We start from the raw sequence: 22309 nt of genomic DNA, 5'->3' as shown, positions 1-22309 counted from the left end.
CATCAAGGAAGCTTTCAATCATTCTCTTTCAAATCAAGAATAAAAATAGGGGGTCATCGTGCAAATTTTGGTACTAAAGAAACAAATTACTCAAGATTTACCGATATTAGAAATTCAAAATGGCCGCCATCTCTTTGTTAACTCTATGGAGAAAAATAAAAATGTTCGAATTTTGAAAAACTAATCCAGTGAAAAGTTTTCTTTCACCAAGAGCTTTAACATGTGGTACATCAGAAGAGAATTGTAAAAGTTTGAGAGTCTGAATGTCTGTCTCGAGGTGCATTCTACCTTAATTACCCCTTTCAACAACACACCTTTCGAAGCTCTGTAAAAGAGGGTGATTGTTTTTTTAAAATGGCAAAATTGGAAAAAAAAGGAAAATTGCCCCAAAAACACAATAATGCGAATTTCACCAAATTTGATCGAATCTTACTGAGGTCACCCCTAAAAACCTTCATCCTAAGTTTCAAATCAATCAGACCTGTGGTTCCAGACTTGAAGATTTTTTGACCACAAATGGAAAAAAATTACCCAAAAATACAATTGCCCCGAAATACAATTATGCAAATTTCAATACAATTTGAACAAACTTGACTGAGGTCACTCCAATGAACCTCCATATCAAGTTTCAAAGCAAACCGACTTATGGTTTCAGGGAAGAATACCATTGTTGACAGATGACGGACGGACAATGGACAATCACCCTAGCAGATAAGCTCCACATTATTGACAGTGGATCTAAAAATGTTCATGTTTTGCTGAGAATTTTTAATTATTTACAATTGCATTTGAAACAGGCATAGAACATTTTGGTTATGTATTGGAATATTTCTAATAATTAAAATATGGCTTTTATCTTTATGGGTGACACTGTCTACATTCAGTCTAGGGTAACACAGAACAACAAACTTCACACAATACAGCTAGATCCATGGCTGTAAAGGTTATGTGATCCAGGAAAGTAGTTTGATCCTGACAGTACCAAAATATTTTTTACTACATGATAAGATTGCTATTAGAAAGTGCTTGATTTCCTAGAAGATTAAAAAATACAATAATTACAGCTTTATATGAATAGGAATACACATCAATGTATCATGTTTACAGTGAAAATATTCCATATCCAAGTATTTTACTGAGAACATTCCTTTACTGATCCATCAGACTTTCAATAGACACCATATTTATGATGTTATATTGACAAGGGGGCTTAGGCATTGTGTGAGTATATTGTGAAATTGTGTACGTATTGTTTGTGCACCATGGACCGGGAAATTAGCTCTTCCTGGAATGACTGCAGCAAGAACGTCTCTTCTTGGCACTCTACGTTGTTGCAATAAGCGTGATGGTTTATTGTCAGATTTTGGTAGATCAAATGATGGCAGAGGATCCATAGAATAACGTTCATTGTCAGATGTGTAATAGTAGAAAGGCATATTTGAATCCAATCGTCGAGAATGTACTTCACACAGATGTGGAAAATATTGCTTCCAGTCTTTGAGTGTGAAACAGTCACCGAGGTGCTGATGAGCAGTAGAGAAAAAACACTCAACGTCATCTGTTGTTGATGCCCTTGGATGTTCTGGTGATAAACTATTGTGTCGTCGTCTCTCTTGATCACATATGTTAGCAAATATGCCAACAAGAATTTCCCGTGTAAACCCACAAGCAGACCACTTCCTGAAAAGAGAACACAAGTAAATAGAATTAAAAATGGCACCAATGGCTCCGGAACACAACTGACTTATCATGTTATCACAGTTGTCAAGAGTGAGTCAATGAGGAGTAAATATAGCTGAAAGACATTTTATAATGTGAAATTAAAACACATTTTCTCCTTGAGAATTTGAACATGATAATAGCTGCAATTGGATGAGATAATTAAGGCAGATGACAGAAAGGCTGATGGAGTTTAGTTGTTTTTTGTAGAGAATAATATTGGTGAATTAAAATTTGTGACATGTTGAAATTGTCTGGTGTCTGCCTTGTGTGAAATTACTAACATTTTGTGATGACACATGACAGCGGATGATTGTCAACTGGTATCATGCAGAAGAATATCAACAAAAATATAGTTCAGAATTAAAAGCTGTACATTAATTGATATCAAAACATGATTTAATGTGCATGAACGGATGAAAACTTGGCTTGTGCATGTGAGAAGTATATTACTGTATTCACTAATATTTTTGTTCATTCAGCTGTGGAAAATACTTGTGGGGTAATGACCGTGTCACTACTCGTCTTCAACTCATGGTGACACAGCCATTTCATCACAAGTATTTTCCACAGTTGAATGAACAAAAACATAAGCAAATCAAAAAATAATTATATTGTTTACACCCAATGCATTGTGACTTTAGTAACATGCTTACATGTTCACATCAATGGAAGATAAATCTAAGCATTTTCGGTGCCATGGTAACAGCTCATCCAGAATATACCTGTACATGTTCATATTAGCTTCTTGCCTCTCATCTTGTGTCATACCCCTGTCATCACTAGCCCTGTGCCACTGTGCAATAGTGTAAACATGTTCGTATTCTGTACGGTACCTGTAAAAGGAAGATAAATAAAATATGGAATGTAAAATTCAATTTAATGAAATTTTGAATAATTCCTGATCACCAACAAAAAATACTGTATAATCCTAACAGTTTAACTTACATTGAGAATTACAGTGATTTGTAATGAGTTGCATCTGTTGATAGTGACATATATGATTATCTAGGTCCTTGAGTGAGTGATTGTCAATGCATACACAAGCAACTGGTAGGTACATGTTGCTGTTACGGGACTGCAGCACTTGAAACAATAGTGAATCAGAATTACACCATTTCTCTCTCAAAGTGGTTAATGTTGGTAAAATAAAAAAATATATAGTATCACTATACTGCAGAGTTACTATGGCAGCAATCAGAACCCACACTTCATAAATACTACTTATAGTGTGAGTGTAATGCTATATTATCTCATTAGGTCAACAGAGTTGAAGATATAGATCAGTGACCAATAAAAATATCATTAGGCTAAGGGTATTACAGCTGAAAACTCTACACCCATTGCGAAACGTGCCAATACTTCGGTAGCGGTAGTCCTCAGAGTCAAATGGCAGTGATTAAAGTCTCATTTGTAGCCCCGCAGGCACATAAACCCAAGAAACTAATATTGACTGCAGGTCTAACAAAACATAACATACCCGTGACTCAATAACCAGTTTGCAACTTGTAAGTTAAGAAGCTTCTCACAATCTCCAACACACTGCTTGTTTGAACCTGTCAATGCGTCATCAGTGATACCTGTTGATGGATCATCTGCAGCTTCTTTTAAACGCTTCATCTTAAAACCACGCTTCTTTGGCCCACCTTGCCTGGTGGAGTCTGCAATTCTCTGTAAAATAAAAAATAAAATAACAAGCTTATCAATTGTGGCAATTAACAAAACAAAATTAAATATTAAAATATTTTCATGTCTTATCACTTTAATTTGACTGGCCAATAAAAATAATGAAAGTACATGTAGTCTTGTGATGATACATTTTATGCATGTACCACTTCACATGAAATCCACTAAGCATTCTCAATATGACATTTTTTAACATTTTACTATAAAAAAAACTCACTCTGGTCAAGAAATTTTAAACAAAGTACATGAACCTGGAGACCATACACTTCTCTATACCCTACCTTCAAATATGGTTGTGATCTTCCCTCTCTCCAACTTTGCCTGTGTAATAGGATGTACCTCAGCTACATAGAAATTTTCCCTGAAGTTAATGCCATCCTCAGTGTAATCACTAACTAACTTTGCAAATTTTACTGAGCTAAGACTGATCTCAACTTTTCGGCTAGATTCTCACTATGACCTAAATATAAAACAAAACATACACTACTCTCATTTGGTGACAAGTACATTTAATCTTATTTTTATCTGTATATACAAAATCAAGTGTTATGAAATCATGTAAAATGGAGTGATCAGATGATGCTTTGATAATTTTCAAATAAAACAATACCGAAATATTACAGTTACTTGGCCCAAAATTTATTGATGAATTTACAGCACAAGTTCAAATCTAATTACCTTTATTAATTATCATATCTATAATACACTGTGATGCTGTGTGACACTTTCAGAATGCAGCAAATGCTGATTTAAGAAACCAAAATGAAGTTGATTCATTGCAAACACATAAAATTCTGATAAAAAATTGGCCTCTGCTGTCATCTAAAATGTAATGATTCCTACCCTTGTAGTATATGTGACATACCTGGTCTCCAGCTTTCTTGCATGTAGGTCTGTGTTTTCCACATGGGATGAAAATCTGGGTCATTATGATCTCTGTCTCTCCATACTTGAGGTACTTGGCTAACCCGTAAAAGCGAAGCTATCTGATGAATGTCCATCCCTTGTTCCTGACATAAAACAATCTGTTGAATGGCACTTTCAGGCAGATATGAGTTGTTTGCTTTGGAACGGAGACTTCCACCAGGACAGACTATTGAACAAGATGAACAGATGATCTTTAAATCCACATTCTAGTGATTTGTTAGGATTAATGAATATTATTTAGAAACAAAACAAACAATATGTTATTATACTACCAAATATATTTATAAGAGATGAATATAAAAATGTTATGGCCAGTTATTGTGCTTGTTTCAATTGCAAACAGGACAATAATGAGTCAGGCTATGTTCAATGACTGTGTTAATGCCAATTTATGGGATTATATACTCTGCAGTATTTTGTTACTTGTAATAACACCAGAAGGTCAATATTGAACTGTTATTATTTTTACCTTCAACTGTTAGCATTTTAACCATTTCCTCAACAGGCTTTCTTTGAAACTCTGCTTTGGCCTCCTTTTGCAAGGCCCAAATTGAGATTGGGCGACTCCTTCCAGTTGTTCTTAATGAATTGAACTCTCCATCTGTCACCAAACCTACAGTGTCAGGAAAAATGTCATATAAAGAGGAAAAAATTACGGATGGAAAATGGTTCCATTGTATCTTTGGAATAAACTGAAAGATAAACTTGTGTGTGAGTAACGCATCCCAACACCCAACCCTAACCATGACTCAAAGTGAAGTGCGTAATGTCTGCTCCAGCAAAATTTTATGGAATCAACTGTAATGCATGACTGAATTAATTTTCAGCATACCACCAACACAGCTAAATGAAAATATAGTTTTATCTCAATTAACTGAACTGTGGACTTACCAAGAACTTCATAGCCTTTGTCATGGAGAGCTTGTACAACCTTGTCACATTCATCTCTCAGTCTGACATCTGTCAATGATTTGTAGGCAAACCACTTCACTGGAAGAGCATATGGCTTGAACTGACGGAATTCATCAGACACCATCCAAACAAAGACATGGCTGGCAGGCACGCGTCGTTTTCTCATGACTCCTTTTTGCAGTGTCACTAGAGTTTCTCTCATACTGGTTAATCGTTGTGACAAGTCAGGAACCGTATGCAGGATGTTATCATCTATGTCACTGCAAACCATAGCTGCTCCAAGTAAATCTATTTCGCCATCACCAGTGATATCTTTAAGGATGGTTTTCATATTGTGGAGAACACTTGTACAACAATCTACTATATGTGTAAATTCTATCATATCCCACTGGATAGCTCTTATCTTGGATTCATTCTTTATTTTGCCACCGATGATTTTCTCATTTTCTTTCATAGATGCACTCACGCCTATCAAAATATAAAATAGGAAATCATTTCCTTGTGAAATAAAAATGTGTGGTTTGGTATTGAGAAAATACATTAAAACACACAGTTACAAATAAATAATGCAAACTAGCACTATTATAGATTTTGTCAAAAATAATTTTTAAGTGTTAATTATCACTGTACCAACCTTTCTTGGCAAACAGCAGGTCATTTTCAATACCATGCTTCAAATTGAGTAGATCCTCTACAATAGCCTTCACATTTCGCCTTGTTCCAAGACCGGTCTTTTTGATGGTCTGAATATTATCAATATATTCTTGTGTGTGTTTTTTTATAATGTACCATCTCCCATGTCTACGTCTCCATTCCACTCCAATTGTCTTGATTCAAAGAGCCCTTTATTGACATCTGTAGCATCCCCTTCAACCACACTCTCAGAGTGGGCATGTTTTCTTTCATGTCTGATAAGACTTTATCCTGAAAATAACAATGCTAGAAATTAAAAGACAGCAATGGAGATGTATACAGAAAAAAATACATTGGATTCAGACAACAAGAACAATGTACAAGTCTATTGCTATTGCTACAAATTTGTCTATTTTAGACTTCACCTGTACAGACAAAGCTTATCTGTCATCAGGTCACCTTATTGGTGTATGTGTGTGACATTTCTGCATCAACTAGCTACCCATTCTAAAACAAGTATTCAGTCTGTCTTGTAATTAAATCATATCTTTTCATCATGTGTTTTATCAAACTGGCTTCTTCTGTTACAAATGAAAATGGATGGACAGTGCTACATGTACGTAGAATTGAATACCTGAATGTATGGTCCACTTATAAATCCACTGTCTTTTATGTCCCTGTTGAGGGTTGACCTACTGACTGTTGGAATGTTCACTTTTGCCTAAAACAAAAATAAATGGGTATAAATAAAATGAAGTTATATGTTTGAAAAAAAAGTAAAAATAGTCAAAATTGTAAAACTTAATAATGACTGGTCAAATTCCTTAAAAAATGGCACATAAAGTACCTTAGGCAGACCTCGTATGATTTTTTTGCAACTAGGGTCAATATCTGGAATTCGCTACATTTCATGAATATTTTTTGTAATTTTTCTCATTTATGGTTAAAAAAGATTATTCTGTGAAACTAGGGTTGACCACAGTCACATCTGTTCAAATTGTGGTTAAAATTACATATTTTTTTTTGGGGGGGGATTGGCCACTTGAAATTTTTTTATTATAGAAACAGACAAAAATTTTCTTAAATTAAGTGGGAAAATGAAAACCAACACAAACAATGGCTGAATTAGTCTATTTAGGTTGTTTAATAAGCACATATTATCAACCAAATCAAGTTAGCAGTTCATGTTTCTGTAATTTAACAATATCTTGAGTATTTCACTTTACCTTCATTGGATCACGTGTGCCAGGTGTGCAATCTCCAGCTTTAAACATTGGCCCAGTAAACAAGTTCAAGCCCTTTCCTCCAATCTCATCATAAATTGTTTGGGTGAACTTCCTGAGATCCGGGGGACAGGTGATCTGTAAATTGATAGGTGTATTCACAATCTGAACATATTTTAATGAAGTTATTGTGATGTATGTATTGCACTTTTTGTCAGAACAATGTTCATCCTGAACAATAAAATATGATATTGGGGATTTTTACCACAATTTGAAACACCTGATTGGTGATAAATTGTGATAAAATAAAAAACATCCAAATTATTTTGTTTGCAAATACCTGATTTGTATGTGATGCATTGAAGAACTGCAGAGAGTACTCCAAAACCCCGTATGGCATCCTGTCAGTTGGGATTCGTGAATCACCCCCACCAGTCCTCATTGTACCAAAACCTTTAGCAGCTAGGTAAATCAGGTTTGGTTTATGTTTATAATAATAATAATAATAATAATGTTTATTTCGTACTTTGGCCTCCAGCCTATGGTACAGTAATAAATAAAGAATACGTATACATCGCCACAGGAACACAGAGGATAAATAAATCTACAATACAAAATCTTGATACACGAACAAGATAACACTATTAATCTATTCATTAGTTACAAATCTTTCTCTTCGTTTGTTTGCGAAAAACACATACTTTGCAAAATAAATAACCCGTCTATTTTCCAGTTGCATAAGTTGAAGGAATTTCTCATAGGTATGGTTTGTATAAAAATAAACAGGAATGTATTTCTGGCGCAGATCATCATAAAAAGGGCAAACTAAACAAAAATGATATTCGTCTTCGATGACATTTAACTTACAAAATAAACATATTCGCTCGTTTCTTGCAACACCATACTTGCGATCAGTCTCAATTCTCAACTGATGCGAAGAAGTTCTAAGTCTACAAAGTGCAATTCTTAACTTATTATCCTCTAAAGTTGACAAATATGATTCACAATTAAAATTAATCTTGAATTCACAGTACTTATCTAGTTTGGAATAACTAACCATGTCAGACCTCCATAACTGAATATAAACATCAGTAAATCTTTGTTTTAAAGTATTAATAAAAGCTAATTCGTCTTCAACACCTTGATTAAGCCAGACAAAACCAAAACCATGAGAAAATAAAAGCTGTTTCACTTGTAAAGCCCAACAGTTACGTCCCAGCTCTGCTTGTGCATGTTCATACATATAACATTTGTAAACAAGACGATTTATATCCATTTTTAAATCTTTAACCAATATTTACAATACGAACATATCTTCCATAAATTAAAGGAATCCTACCCAATTCACCGTATATGGTTGGATTTGATGAGTTTTTACATAATCCCAGTACATATCTGCAAAATTTACGGTGTACTCTTTCCACGTTTTCTGCTTTGTGAAAACCCCAAATTTCGCTACCGTACATAAGTATCGGTAAAATTTTACAATCAAAGATTTTCATAGAAATTACAATGTCAACAGAACTATATTTAGACAGAACTCTTTTTAAAGAAAAAGATGGCTTTACAAGCTTGATCGGCAATTGTCTTTTGAGCGATGCCCCATTGGCCACTACTTGAAAACTTAATACCTAAATAACTAAATTTGATACCACTGAAAGTTTTCTACCATTATAAAACCATTTTTCATAGCGTCTCAGACGGCCTGCTTTTCTGAACACCATTACTTTGGTTTTGTCAATATTGACTTTTAATTTCCATTTCTCCGCATAGCTTGATAGGTCGTTCAAAAGACGTTGAAGACCTATGGCATTGTAACTAAAAAGAATCAAATCGTCGGCAAACAAAAGGTGAAATAGTCTCAAGATTCCAACATGAATTCCTACAAATCTTTGTTCTAAATGCTGTTCTATATCATCTATGAACAATGCGAAAAGTAGGGGTGATAAAATTGAACCTTGTTGTACTCCACACAAACATTTGAATGTTTGTGTAATACCATACGGTGTTCTGACTTTTGCTTTTATATTTTGATACATAGAATGTAATATTCTGTATAAATTACCATGTAAACCCTTTTTTAACAATTTATGATACAACATATAATGGTTAATGCTATCAAATGCTTTTTCGAAATCAACAAAAACACAGTACAGGCGACTTTTCAACGAAAAATATCTGTTAACAATAGTATTCAATACAAACATATTATCAATTGTACTATATTTTTTACGAAAACCAGACTGGTTTTCGCTCAGAGGACAATTTTTCTCCACCCATCTAGTAAGACGATTATAAATAATTGAGGAGAATGTCTTCCCAATCAATGAAAGCAGTGTGATTCCTCTGTAATTATTGACCTCATTTCTATCACCTTTCTTATGCAAAGGAACAATTAAACCCATAGCCCAATCACTTGGAAAATTACCAGAGTGAAGTAGATTATTAAACAACAATTTCTTTAAACTTTCTTGGTGCATTTTTAAGTATTTCGGCAGGGATGCCGTCATGCCCGGGGGATTTGCCTTTTTCAAATCATTTATGCTTTTCTCGATTTCTTCAAACGTAATTTCCTAATCCAAATCTTCACAATCGATATGTTCACAATCACAGTCGCCTAATGGATCAAAATCATCAACAAAACGTTTCACATCATCAAAAAATGGGTCAGACTCTTGAATACTAGTATCTCGTTGTGCATTAAATAAATTATAAAAATGGTCATACCAGTCCTCAGTGGGAATACTAGACGAAATGCCTGGCCGAAGGGATTTCAATAGAGCCCAGAACTGTTTGGAATCATGATCTTGGGCGGCTTTCATTACTTAATTTTTTCCTTAATCTCATAGTCTCTTTTAGTTTCTGGTATTCAGATCTATGTCTTTTGAAAATGAGTAATGAATCAGTCGATTTCTCCCTTCGAAATTTATTTAAAGATCTAGTCGCCCTGAGCTTTGCATCCAAACAGTCCTGGTCATACCACAATTTCGTTTGCTTATTACATTTTGAAACCCGGCCACCCGTGAATACCTTTTTCATGTCACTTGCAGCTATGTACAACATTTCAGTGATTGCAGCAATGGTACCATTGAAATCATTATCATTAAGTAACACAAAAATATTTCTGATCAAAACATCTGCTCTCTCAGAATTCCAAAAGTCGTAAAAATTGCCACCAACATCTTCATTCCAAATAATTTTTATCTGTGAATCAACGTTTATATTGCAATTCAAGACTGGTGATCTTCCTTCATTATCAGGTTTGCGTTTAACACTAAAACTTAACGGCTGATGGTCAGATTCCACTCGATCGCCGATAGAAAAATCAATAATTTCTTTCTTTGTTACAACATTACATAGCAAGTAGTCTATAACACTGCCCCCACCTGTACGAGATATGCATGTGTATTGACCGCTTGTACCTGAAAAACGCCCATTCATGATCCTTAAGCCAGATGTCTTACACAGATCTAAAAGACAATTACCATAGTGATTTCTGGTTCTGTCAATGGATATCCTCACTGGCATATCGTCATCAATCAAATATTCATCATCACAAGGAATAAATGACGGTTTATCACAAACAATATAATCCGCATCATTGGCGGTTCTGGCATTAAAGTCGCCACATATTAGGAAATTATAATCAGGATACATGTGTAGATACTTGGCATAATCATTTTCTAAAAATTCAAATAATGTTTCGTCAGCGTATAATGAAGAGCCTTCTGGCGAAAAATATACTAAACCTAACATATACATTGAATTATCAACAGTTGTGAATTTTACCCACATTATATCATGAGATTGACTAGATTCTTTTGAAATAGACAAATAGAATCACATTTATAGAAGAACAACAAACCCCAGAGAACCTGCCCTGATGAAATCGCTTAGGACGTACACTAGAAATACAATCGTAGCCAACTAAGTGAAACCTATCTGCTTCTGTTGCCCACGTTTCTGTAAGACAGATGAACTGAAATTGATGAATATAACTAATGAAATCTGGATTTGACCATTTCGACTTAATATTATTGACATTCCAACAAAGAAAATTAAATACATTTTTTGGATTATCATAACTATTTTTATCGTCACCAATATTAACCTTATAACTAAGATTGTCATTAACAGGGTTCACATTTAATCCATTGTTATCAATATGAGTACTTTGATATTCGCTGTCGATGTCTTCTCTGCTTCGGCCACGTCCCTATCTTTGACTTATTCTTACAACGTCTTGTGCTTTGTCGTCATAAATGTAGATCTCTCCTTCTATTATCAACTTGTCGTATCTCATCGTTGCTCTTTTCCCCTCCTTTATAGCTTCGTTCATTGTTGGCCACATTTTCCGACGTTTCTCTTTCACCATGTCTGAAAAATCTTCCCCAACTCTCACTCTGCTCTCAGTAATATTCTTTGTTTGCCTCCATGCCTTTAGAACTTTAACTCTGTCTTTATATCGACTGAACTTAGCAATAATGGGTTGCGGTTTGGCTTTGGATCCGTATAATCTATGTACTCTATCAAGTTCTATGTTTTCTTCTATGTTTAGAGTGTCCTTAATGTAGTCCTGTACTTTTTCTTCTGATTGTTCCCAAGATTCATTTCCACTTTGTTCCATGCCATAGAATATTAAATTATCTCTCTTCGACTGACCACGCTGTTTGTCTAATTCCATTTCTAACTTGTCGACTTTCTCTCTCAACTGTCTATTTTCTACTTCCACAATACTAATCCTCTCATTTGCTTCTTTTACCTGTCCGCCTAACTTTTGTACTTCTGTATTGAGATGGTCAATTTTGCTGTTGAGTGTTCTCGACATATCATCCATTTTCCCGTTGAGTTGTTTATGTTTATCTTGTAGATGTGCCATAGCCTGCAATGCCAGTTGAAGAAAATCAGTGGGACAGTCTAGCTCTACATCTTCCACAATTTGTTTGAATGCCACATCCATTACTGTCATCAAGCATACTGGTTCTAATGTTTGAAGGGATGTTATGATATCTGATAGTGTTGATGACATGTTTTCATCATGATCCACATCATCCTGTAAGACATCTATGCCATAGTGATCTTCTGCAACATGAAGTTTCTGAAACTTCTCTCTCAAATGAACTGCTTTCCGCTGACAGGATTTCCCTACAAGAAAATGGGAGTTACAGTTTCATTAAAGGGACCAGTTTGAGGAAAATCATGGCAAAGTTTGAATTTTCCTGAAACAAAAACTACTTGTAATATAAAAAGTTTCATTTTTGAAAAAGAAGGAACCTTATCAAAGTGTAACAGCTTTGAAAGCAATTCCAAGTTACATAAGTATGTTTTACCCTAATGGCCAAAAGTTGATATCTTACCCCATGCAGGTATATGATATAATTCATAATTCCAGGGAATTTACATGTTCACCTTTTCAAAGTGTAAGCAATTTTATTTCACTTAAACATCCACCACTTCATTTCAAGATATGCTTTAAAGGAAATTAAGTACTATACTTACACCCTCTCTCAGGTCTATCACATCCACTGTTCTCCGCAATGTATTTTGACATGTTCCTCCAAAAATCTGCAGAAAATCCCTCAGCCCAATCATCCTCAGTATGATTTGTCATATACTCTACCAGAAGTTTTTCTTCCGTTTGAGTCCATGTCTATTTAAATAAATTACAAGAAATATCACATACATGTGTAAATATCACACACAACGCCTATCAGGTAGCTTATGTTTGGTCATGGCAGTAGATCATCGTTTGACTTTGACAATTAAAGCTTACAACGTACTGCCCTGAAATTTTGCCAAGATTATGCTGATTAACAATTATACTGTCAGTAATTACCAACCGTCTTTAATACTAGCAACAGTCGCGTGCACAGGGTACGCATTACTGGTTAACATGCACTGATAGCAGCTAAAGGGGAAGGTTACCCAGCGATTATGTGTTCAGCAATAAGAAATCCATGAAGATCTGGTGCGAAATCTATCTTTGTTACTGATTTCCACTTACTGATAGCACGATGGCACCCATTCTTAAACCTTTAGAGGTAGAAGTGACGTAAAACTAGCATATACTGAACTGACACTTGCATCATGATGGGGTACATGTCGTCAAGCTGAAGCGAAATTAAAAGGTCTAACCGTCTATTCTCCATGTCTTACTCACCTTGCCACGACCGGTGATTCCAAACACTTTCCTTGACTTTTCATTCTGCTCCGTTTTGCTCTTCCATCTGGAGAGCTCCGTAAATCTTTACTCTTTTACTCATTTTTGCTCATTTTGTGCTCATGGCCAGCGTCCCTGAGCTCGTGACCACACAGACGTAATGTTGACATCTTACGTCATAGTCACCTGATTTTTGACCTGGGCTCACGAGACGTAGTACGTTACGTTGCGACATTGCATATTAATTAGCTAACTTTGAACATCAGGGGCGACTAAATAAGGGTGGAGCAATTTGGAGCAATCATTCTAGACGGAAATCTGACAAATTGTATACAACATATCTCAGTATTGAGACTTGCGGTTATAAAATAAAGCAGAAAACCGCATATTATCAACATCTCTTCACAGTCGTACAACGTAATCGGCCAATCCGAAAAAGAGGGTTAGCATGCAAACAAGTCTACAATTTCATTATAGTTGTGTCTCCAACTACTTGCAATTGAAAGTTGCTATGATATTCAAAATAATAAGTCGTAATTCCGGGAAAAAATTGAGATTTTTATTGCTCATGAATTATTAATATTATGCAAATTAGCCAATATTTTCAGCCAATCGCGTCGTGCACATCCCCCCCCCCTGGTCTGGACGTTCTTGCAAGCGACCGGTCGGATTTCTGCCTGATCCGGGTACTTTATAGAACTCCACACACCTGTTAATCAAAACAAATATGACAAGTAGCATAGCCAAATAAAATTGAAAATGAAAAATAAAAACATACCGCTTATATAGGTCTACCGGCTACTAGTAAATATTCTCTCCACCCAGTTAGATAGTTATTTCTTTTGACGTCACTACCCTTATGAATATTCATATCCTTGCAAGAACTGACAGTCGCTGTGTCTGGCAGCGCATGCTCACAGCTGCACAGCGCGCAGCGTAGCCTTCGAATGCGCGCACAAAACAAGGCACAGTGGAGAGTCTAACAGTGCGGACGCGAGATGCCCGAGACGCGCAAAATCGATTTTCCTTCGTGGGGGTGGTATGGAACACGAAAATTTCAAAAAAAATCACTAAATCTAGCGCTACACATTGTAAAGAAATATCGCCTGTAGTTCATCGGGAATTCAGTTTTTGTTAATTATAACTTGGCGAATTGAAAGATAAATAGTTAGATTTACCAAATCGTACATTATGTAGTGTCTTATTAGTTTATATCGCTGAAAAATCGCGAAGTCAAAATGTTGTCTCGTGCGTTTTGACAGAAAATACAACTCATTCACTCCTGAATTTTCCGGTCATGCTCATTACATGTTTCTTCTCCAAGTTTGATTCTGTCACTGTCCTTTTACATAGACATCCAACTTAAACGCTATGCCCTCAGTTTTGGCGATAAGGCCGTGAGACGGAAATGTTAACTTAAAATAGCGCTGGCAGGTACAGGTAGTCCTTGCAAATCCCTAAAATAACACCGAAAGCGCATGCGTGAAGGTTGCCCTCTTGCGACGATACTCATTGTAGCGTTTCTCAAAGAATCTCATCCTGAACTTTTGCGCCGGAGAAAGTATCTCCCCTATAAAAGTGCAGAAAATTAAGCATAAAAAATGAGGCGATTTACTGAAGCCTTGTATCTCTAAAGTGCCAATATAAATTTACTAAAAAAACATATATGAACTATTACTGATTGTCACTGATTTTTCTGAAATGCGCACTTGCATATTGAGCCAGAAAGGGGAAAAAATTACAAGTATCACAGCTTCAAGGCTATACCTGAGTTCAGTCATTTTAACAATTATTGTTCTAAAAGTACAGGTTTAATTAATGATGAGGTTATGCGATTTACCGAAACTAAAATACGTATTTTTTATGAATCTTTTACAATTTGATGCAATAAGTATCTTATAACAATACAACAACAATAGGCCCTATAAACTTTATTTTAACTCTATAGCCATGATAGGTATACGCCTCTTTTCACAAGGGTCAAACACAAAGAAAACTTATACACAGAAGACAGAGTACAGGATAACAACAACAACATTACAACACAGACAGGTTTCATGTAAAAGTGTCGAAAAAGCTTTGTCGATAAAATTTGTAACAAGCCTGCTTAAAACCTCTAACACTTGTACAACTTCTTATTGCTGTAGGCAAATTGTTGTACAGGTAATTACTCGAAAAGACTGCTTAAATAATTCGGCTCTAGCTAATGTAGCTTGTAGAGCTTTATCACTAATAAATCTTAAAATCTTTGTGGATCTTTGTACTTCGTTGTTACATCCCGGATGTAAGGAGGAGACTGGCCACAACATACCCTTGTAAACAGACACTACTAACTAGGTTGTACTTATAGCGATGGGATAGGAGATACCATTGTAGAAGTGTAAACATTTCAATTGATGAGGTACCAATGTTACAATTCAAAATCATCACATTGCCCGCTTTAAAAGACAGTTCAAGTGATCCATATCCTTTTGACTACAACAACCCCAAATACCGAGACCATAATCAAAATATGGTAAAATGAAACTGTTATAAAACTGACGCCTTGCTGAAACTGGTAAAAATGCTTAAATTCTGGCTAGAAGATACAGATTACTCTTTATGTTTTCACAATACTATCAACATGTAATGTTTATGATAAATGACTCTGAATCTTCCACACCAAGCAGCTTTTCGCTTTCTACATTTTCAATATCACTGTCACCATCTTATGATGGAACTTTGAGTTCATTTTCAACCAAAATTAATAAAATTGCAGCAAAACTAGATTGTAATGATGATTAATGTCTTTAATGGCAATAAATCATTGTTGTAATGACATGCCAAAAAGAAATTTAAAGGTTTCAGTCTTGTCACGCATCACGCTCACTGGCCGTCAGTCCATGTAGTGTTGATCTGAAAGAATAAGTTCACACCACTTATTAATATACATGCATATTAAAAACCAGCAAATTTATCATTTATTATACATATGTTTTAAAAGTATTTGTCAATGATTATTTATCAAGTCCCCAGTCAATTGTTAGGACAATTTAGTGCGCAAATTGTATAAAGAATGGCACTCTTTGAAAATTATCACTTCAATGGATAAACATGCATGATATATTAACAGATATCAGTAGCAGATATTGTTATATAAAACAGGATTTTTCTCCATCACAAAACATCCTTCCATATCAGCTGTTATGTGGAATCGTCCGACTTAAATGCTCTCATTTTTTCTGATAGGATCTCATCTCACAAACTAAATGCACATCTGAACTCCCAACAGACTCCCTATACTGACTTGATATGAACTTCAGCCTAATTAGTACAGCATCGCCCTCTAAACTATCATTTTCTCTAATGTGTACAGGTGAAGCTAAAAAATAGTCACTGCTATGGCTAAAGACGCGGGTCATAGGAAGTGGACTTTGTTTTTTTCATGTTTAATACTACGTCACATTGTAGACACTCAGAGAAAAATCAAGAGAAGAATCGGAAATCGTACCCAAAATTGCAAGGAGATCGTTATTGACGATAGACTATAACAGGTATGGATTCAGAGACGTATTGGAAGCCATCGATGCTGGTTTATAAAGTAAACTATAGCTTTTTGTCAGGAAAATCCGTCTCCGAACACGGCTGTACGTGCGTATAGCGGCTATTTCATTTCCCGACTTCCTATGTTTCTAATGCATACCAAAGCGGCCACCGCCGTATATCGAACAGCAAGTGACTGTGGCTCGAGGGCACAGGTTATCGTAACGTTGCTTGGATAGTCGTTCGAGGCGGGCGGCCGCAGGTCGCCGTTTACTTGGAAAAAAAAGAAAGGTCAGACACCGATTTCAGACAAGCAGCCAGAAAGAAACAAAAGAAACAACCTGGCGTCAAAAAATGATCCTCGACTATCACAAATACCTTCAAATGTTTATTGCTCCAGTATGGCCGGCCTAGAAACGTTACATGTGCCGAAATTTGGCAATATTCACTTCCTGGGAATTCCGCACACTTGCCCTGTATCCGCCATACTGAATTCGAACTACCTTACCCACAATTCAATGCGAAGTCCAATTAAGTCAGTGCACTCGGACATTGGCGCCTCGCATCGCCCTCCGCTTCGCGTCGGGCGATACGCTGCGCCAATGTCCTCGTGCATCCTTTGCGGTATTTTCGTAATAACCTCATAGTATGCTGCGAATCGAATAAGAAATTGCGCATGAAACTAACGAAAATTCATGAATATCTTTGAGGATGTCACTATCATATATCCAACTAACAACGAGTATGAATGATTCATAGTTTATATCATGTTTTGATACCTAAAAATGAGAATAAATTTACACGTTTACAAATTACGTGAAAACAGCTGTCTCCACGTAAATACGCGACGCCGGCTCCGTGTACGTGGAGAACGTACGCACAAACTATTTTTCCGTTGGGAACCCCTCGGCGAAAACTCTTTCTCCATTAAAAATGCACAGGTAGAACACAAACACGTTTTCCAACGAAAAATGCGAAAAAAAATACCACCCAGCTACAACATAACTTTCAGTGACGCAGTCAACATCCAATGCGCCAACAACAACTCAAACCACATCATGTTTTGACCACAAAATATCGGTCAGCGTCAACATTGCTAACACTATGTAACTTGACCTTGGATGAAAACTGGCTGCAGCGGTAACAATCTATGAGGCACTTAGTGAGATGTTGAATGATAATGTTGGCCGAATGCCTAACTGCGATTGCGGAAAAAACAAAAGCTGGTGCGGACGCGAAATCTCTTGCTGCTCATAATCAACATACGGACACAGAAACTCTATGATAACGATGCCGCACTGAACTGCCATCCCGAAATCATATTGTCTTTTGCGGCCGCAAAATCCCTACTTGCTCATTATCCAAACGTGGACACTGTTAATATGAAGTCGGTGCGGAAACTTTATATACTCGCGTTCACAGTAAGTGAGGCTACCCACAATGCTCCATGATCTGTACACACGGAGATCACTCACTGAATTGAAGCAAATTTCTTCTGTACACAGAATAACTCGGTCCATATTTCGAAATTCAGGCAACATAGTTCCGATTATCATAATTTTCTGATTTCTCACTGTGAATAATGAGAAGATCAACCCCTTAGCAATTGTGTAATTTTGTCGACATAGACTTTTGACAGCCATACACAATATTTTTAAGGAAACTAAGGGAATAAGTTGCATCTGTGTTGGCAAAAGAAAGGGTATCGATTTTTTTTAATGTTCGTAACAAAGAAAAGTGCATGTCTGACAGGTGGTATGATGAGACCATCTTAGTTGCTGATAACTTTATGTTGACAAGTGTGCAATTTTTACCACCTCCAAACATCAACTTCTCATTCAATTTACACTTGAATTGCAAACATAATCAATAATTTTGGAACATAGTCTTGACAAATAATCCTGAACTTAAATTGTAAGTTAAAAATTGTTAAGAAACTGATAAAATTGAAAAAGCCTTTAGCAAAAAATGTCTGAGTGAACAAATCAAGGGGAATTGTGGGTAGCCTCACTTGCTGTGGCGTTGCGGTGTGACAAATCTTACAACGTACAGACGTTGCGGAAAAACTTACAACTTGAAGCTAAAACAAACTCTAAGCTCTACTCTGGTTGCACACAGTCTGTTGCAAAAACGGAGAATGCGGAAAAATACCATATGCAATGAGCATGTTTGGTGCGACAAAACTGTATCCTTGTCAGATTGTTATGGTGCGGAAAAACAATATACAATTACTGAGTACCTGCGGTGCGACAAACTAGTTCGTTCTGGTGCGACAAAACAGTAAGCTTGCCAGCGATCGTTGTGCGGAAAAAAGTAATATGCAAATGAGGAGTCAGTTCTGGTGCGGAAAAAAACGATATGCAAATGAGGAGTATGTGCAGTGCGGAAAAAACTAGTTCGCTCTGGCGCGACAAAATAGTAAGCTGACCAGGACTTTGTGCGGAAAAAAACTAAGATGCAAATGAAGAGTATATTCTGATGCGGAAAAAAGAGAATATGCAAATGGGGAGTACGTTCGGTGCGACGACAAACTAAGTTAGTACGTTCTTCTTTATAAATAGTTATAGTAGGACCTAACCCGGCCTTTTCTACGGTCAAAGTTGCATCCAGTTGCTATAGGTTTTGTGCAAGAAAAGATAGACTGGCCACCGTCGCTTGGCTTTTCAGTTACCATAGTACTTTTCCCTTGAATGTACTATTGTTTTTATATTTATATGCCCACAGATTTGGAGCATTTGAGCCCATTAAAAAGAGTATTTATATTACTTTACACTGAACACGTACTTCATGCACTTGTTTCCTCTGTTACGGTGTATGTTATGTCAAGTATGACCGAGGAGAGTCCCTACACGGCCGAAGAAAGTACTAACTTAGTTTGTCGTCGCACCGAACGTACTCCCCTTTTGCATATTCTTTTTTTCCGCACCAGAACATACTCCTCATTTGCATCTTAGTTTTTTTCCGCACCAGAACTGACTCATCATTTGCATACTACTTTTTTCCGCACAACGATCGCTGGCAAGCTTACTGTTTTGTCGCGCCAGAACAAATTAGTTTTTTCCGCACTGCACATACTCCTCATTTGCATAACTTTTTTTTTTCCGCTCCAGAACTGACTCCTTATTTGCGTACTTTTTTTTCCGCACAACAATCGCTGGCAAGTTTACTGTTTTGTCGCACCACAACGAACTAGTTTGTCGCACCACAGGTATACTCAGTAATTGTTTTCCGCGCCATAACAATGCTCATTGCATATATATTTTCCCGCATCATCCGTGTTTGCAACAGACTGTGTGCAACCAGAGTAGAGTTTGTCGTGGCTTCAACTTGTAGTTTTTCCTCAAACGTCTGTACGTTGTAAGTTTTGTCACACCGCAATGCGAGTATATGAAGTTTCCGTATCGGTTTCTATAGGTTTAATATTAACAGCGTCTACGTTTGGTAATGAGCGAGTAGAGATTTGCGGCCTCAAAAGTTGATAAGATTTCGGGATGGCAGTTCAGTGCGGAATCGTTATCAAAGAGTTTCTGTGTCCGTATGTTTATTAAGCTTATGAGTAGCAAGATATTTCGAGTCCGCACGAGCTTTTGTTTTTCCGCAATCGCAGTTAGCCATTCGCCGCCAACGTTATCATTCGACATCTCACTAAGTGCCTCATAGATTGTTACCGCTGCGGCCAGTGTTCATCCAAGGTCAAGGTTACATAGTGTTAGCAATGTTGACGCTGACTGATATTTTGTGGTCAAAACATAATGTGGTTTGAGTTGTTGTTGTCGCATTTGATGTTGACGGCGCCGCTAAAAGTTATGTTGTAGCCGGGGGTGTATTTTTTGTATATTTCGACGGAAAACTTTTTTGTTGGGGAAAGAGTTTCCGCAGAGGGGTCCCCAACGGCTTTCCATAGCATGCAGACCTTGACGACCAATCTAGTTCTTCGATATACTGTTCTTTGCTGCAAAAGAGAACATTTTTCGAAATGGCATTTCAAATGCCCACAAGCTGCAACAATCACGGATCACTGTCGTCGGCAAAGGGCCATTCCGAAAAATGTGCTTTTTTGCAGGCAATCTTCCTAAACAAATCACTCCACTAGCTGTTTTGGCCCAACCTAGTTTGGGGAAAAAATATTGAACTGATTCCTGATTGTTTTGTGGTTTAATGTCTTTTTAAAAGAATGTTAAACAGTAAATTACGAGATTTATATCTACCTACGACTTGACATTTTTCAGCTGACCAACTGAGCGGATATATGTTCAGAAAAAAGTAAGTTATACGATTGAGTATAAGCTAAATCTGCTAAGCGAGTCCATCTTATTGAATTACAAGGGTAAAAACGGAAAGATTAAGCTGTTTTGGGAAACTGCGTGCGCTCCGGCAGCAGTTCATTTTGCAATCCAAGAGCGCCCGTAATCCTAGGTGAGACAAGTATGCCGGTAGGTCGGAAAATTCAAACACAACTACAGACGGCATTCTTAGGTAAACTTGACAATGAACAATCTCTTTAAACGTTCCATTGACACTGGAAAAAAGGTTTACAAAGGCAGAAAACATAAAAGGAAATGAAACAAGAAATAACTGTATGCACTTTGAGTTAACATGACGTCACTAACGGTTTCACTTAAGTAGAGCAGTTTTACGCACGCTATTATTGGCTGTTGTTGTCAAATCTAACTTTTTGAAAAAATATTGAGCGGATTCAAGGTTGATTCATTTTGAACATCTTCTTAAATAATGCAGCATAGTTAGTATTTACAGTATGAAAGTGCCCCTCCCCCCTCCCCCACCATGAGCAAGTTGCAATTGTGCAATTCGGCCTTCACGAGTTGAATAATGCAAAAAATACCCCAATTATACGGTGTCGCTCAAATTTGATCAGAATTGGTACATACCAAAGATCAACAATAAGTGTTATTTCTATCTCTGTTCAGTGCAGGAAAATTATACGTTGATGTTATGACAATTTCTGCACAGTACAACCAGAAAAACAACAAGAAATATTTAAACCAGAAAATTAAGAATGACAAAAGTAAATTAGGTCTGAAACTTTAGGTACTGATCGAAGGTCAACTTTAGCAACATGCATAGCAGAGAATCTTTCTACCATGGATGTACAAAAATAGACATCCATATGGTTTCAGCAGATCTATTATATATGTCACAGTTCATAAACAATGACAGGAAATGATCAATTAGCTGTTTCAGTTACTGCTACCACTCCCAAACATAATAGGTACCCTGCATACAAATAGGTTAAAGGTCAAAATCCTCTTATTCAGATGTGTGGGCTGATTCAGTTCACTGCCACCACTCCTGCACACTTGCAGGATTTCCCTTTTTCTTACCTCATTTGCACATTTTTGACACTGATGTGTTCATTTGAACAAATTCACATCTCAACCCCTACATCTACCTGTACACCAAATACTGAGACGGTAGCTTTGGCGGTATGGGAGCCTTTGTGTGTGACGGACATACATCCGCACATACCCACAAATATACAGACATGCAAATGAATTGATTCAGCTTA

The 22309-nt window shown here is 36.6% G+C and overlaps 3 protein-coding genes and 1 long non-coding RNA gene across 4 annotated transcripts; all 4 read right to left on the bottom strand.

Moving 5' to 3' along the window:
• Positions 1 to 1252: 1252 nt before the first annotated feature.
• Positions 1253 to 6004, bottom strand: LOC139128076 (uncharacterized). The gene is made up of 7 exons (XM_070693932.1): positions 5879 to 6004; positions 5224 to 5712; positions 4802 to 4945; positions 4271 to 4498; positions 3200 to 3390; positions 2376 to 2555; positions 1253 to 1680 (listed from the first exon to the last, which is right to left on the bottom strand). Exons 2-5 carry the CDS (start codon positions 5696 to 5698, stop codon positions 3341 to 3343), a joined length of 897 nt encoding a protein of 298 aa, XP_070550033.1. The 5' UTR covers positions 5699 to 5712; positions 5879 to 6004; the 3' UTR covers positions 1253 to 1680; positions 2376 to 2555; positions 3200 to 3340.
• Positions 6005 to 6047: 43 nt separating this feature from the next.
• On the bottom strand, positions 6048 to 7586 carry LOC139128075 (uncharacterized). Its single transcript, XM_070693931.1, has 4 exons — positions 7441 to 7586; positions 7104 to 7238; positions 6512 to 6598; positions 6048 to 6161 (listed from the first exon to the last, which is right to left on the bottom strand). Exons 1-4 carry the CDS (start codon positions 7540 to 7542, stop codon positions 6147 to 6149), a joined length of 339 nt encoding a protein of 112 aa, XP_070550032.1. The 5' UTR covers positions 7543 to 7586; the 3' UTR covers positions 6048 to 6146.
• Positions 7587 to 11316: 3730 nt separating this feature from the next.
• LOC139128058 (uncharacterized) lies at positions 11317 to 11937 on the bottom strand. The gene has a single exon (XM_070693918.1). The coding sequence runs from the start codon at positions 11935 to 11937 to the stop codon at positions 11317 to 11319; it is 621 nt and encodes a 206-aa protein (XP_070550019.1).
• A 20-nt stretch (positions 11938 to 11957) lies between these two features.
• Positions 11958 to 13339, bottom strand: LOC139128068 (uncharacterized). The gene is made up of 3 exons (XR_011551173.1): positions 13261 to 13339; positions 12600 to 12750; positions 11958 to 12245 (listed from the first exon to the last, which is right to left on the bottom strand). It is a non-coding gene; the product is annotated as an uncharacterized lncRNA (long non-coding RNA).
• Between the last annotated feature and the right edge of the window lie 8970 nt (positions 13340 to 22309).

The sequence above is a fragment of the Ptychodera flava genome, unplaced genomic scaffold (genome assembly GCF_041260155.1).
Source record: "Ptychodera flava strain L36383 unplaced genomic scaffold, AS_Pfla_20210202 Scaffold_42__1_contigs__length_1331906_pilon, whole genome shotgun sequence".
Lineage (NCBI taxonomy): Eukaryota > Metazoa > Hemichordata > Enteropneusta > Ptychoderidae > Ptychodera > Ptychodera flava.
Note: the sequence above shows the minus strand (reverse complement) of the source record. Positions and strands in the feature narration are given on the sequence as shown.

Excerpts from the sequence above, each read along its gene's own strand:
- LOC139128076 (XM_070693932.1), bottom strand. The coding sequence starts at position 5,698 with ATGAAAGAAAATGAGAAAATCATCGGTGGCAAAATAAAGAATGAATCC. Across the intron at positions 4,946-5,223 it reads CAAAGGCTATGAAGTTCTTG|GTTTGGTGACAGATGGAGAG; the intron begins GTAAGTCCACAG and ends CTGACACTGTAG. Across the intron at positions 4,499-4,801 it reads TAAAATGCTAACAGTTGAAG|TCTGTCCTGGTGGAAGTCTC; the intron begins GTAAAAATAATA and ends CTTGTTCAATAG.
- LOC139128058 (XM_070693918.1), bottom strand. The coding sequence starts at position 11,937 with ATGGATGATATGTCGAGAACACTCAACAGCAAAATTGACCATCTCAAT.
- LOC139128075 (XM_070693931.1), bottom strand. The coding sequence starts at position 7,542 with ATGAGGACTGGTGGGGGTGATTCACGAATCCCAACTGACAGGATGCCA. Across the intron at positions 7,239-7,440 it reads ATGCATCACATACAAATCAG|ATCACCTGTCCCCCGGATCT; the intron begins GTATTTGCAAAC and ends ATCAATTTACAG. Across the intron at positions 6,599-7,103 it reads GCACACGTGATCCAATGAAG|GCAAAAGTGAACATTCCAAC; the intron begins GTAAAGTGAAAT and ends TTTTTGTTTTAG.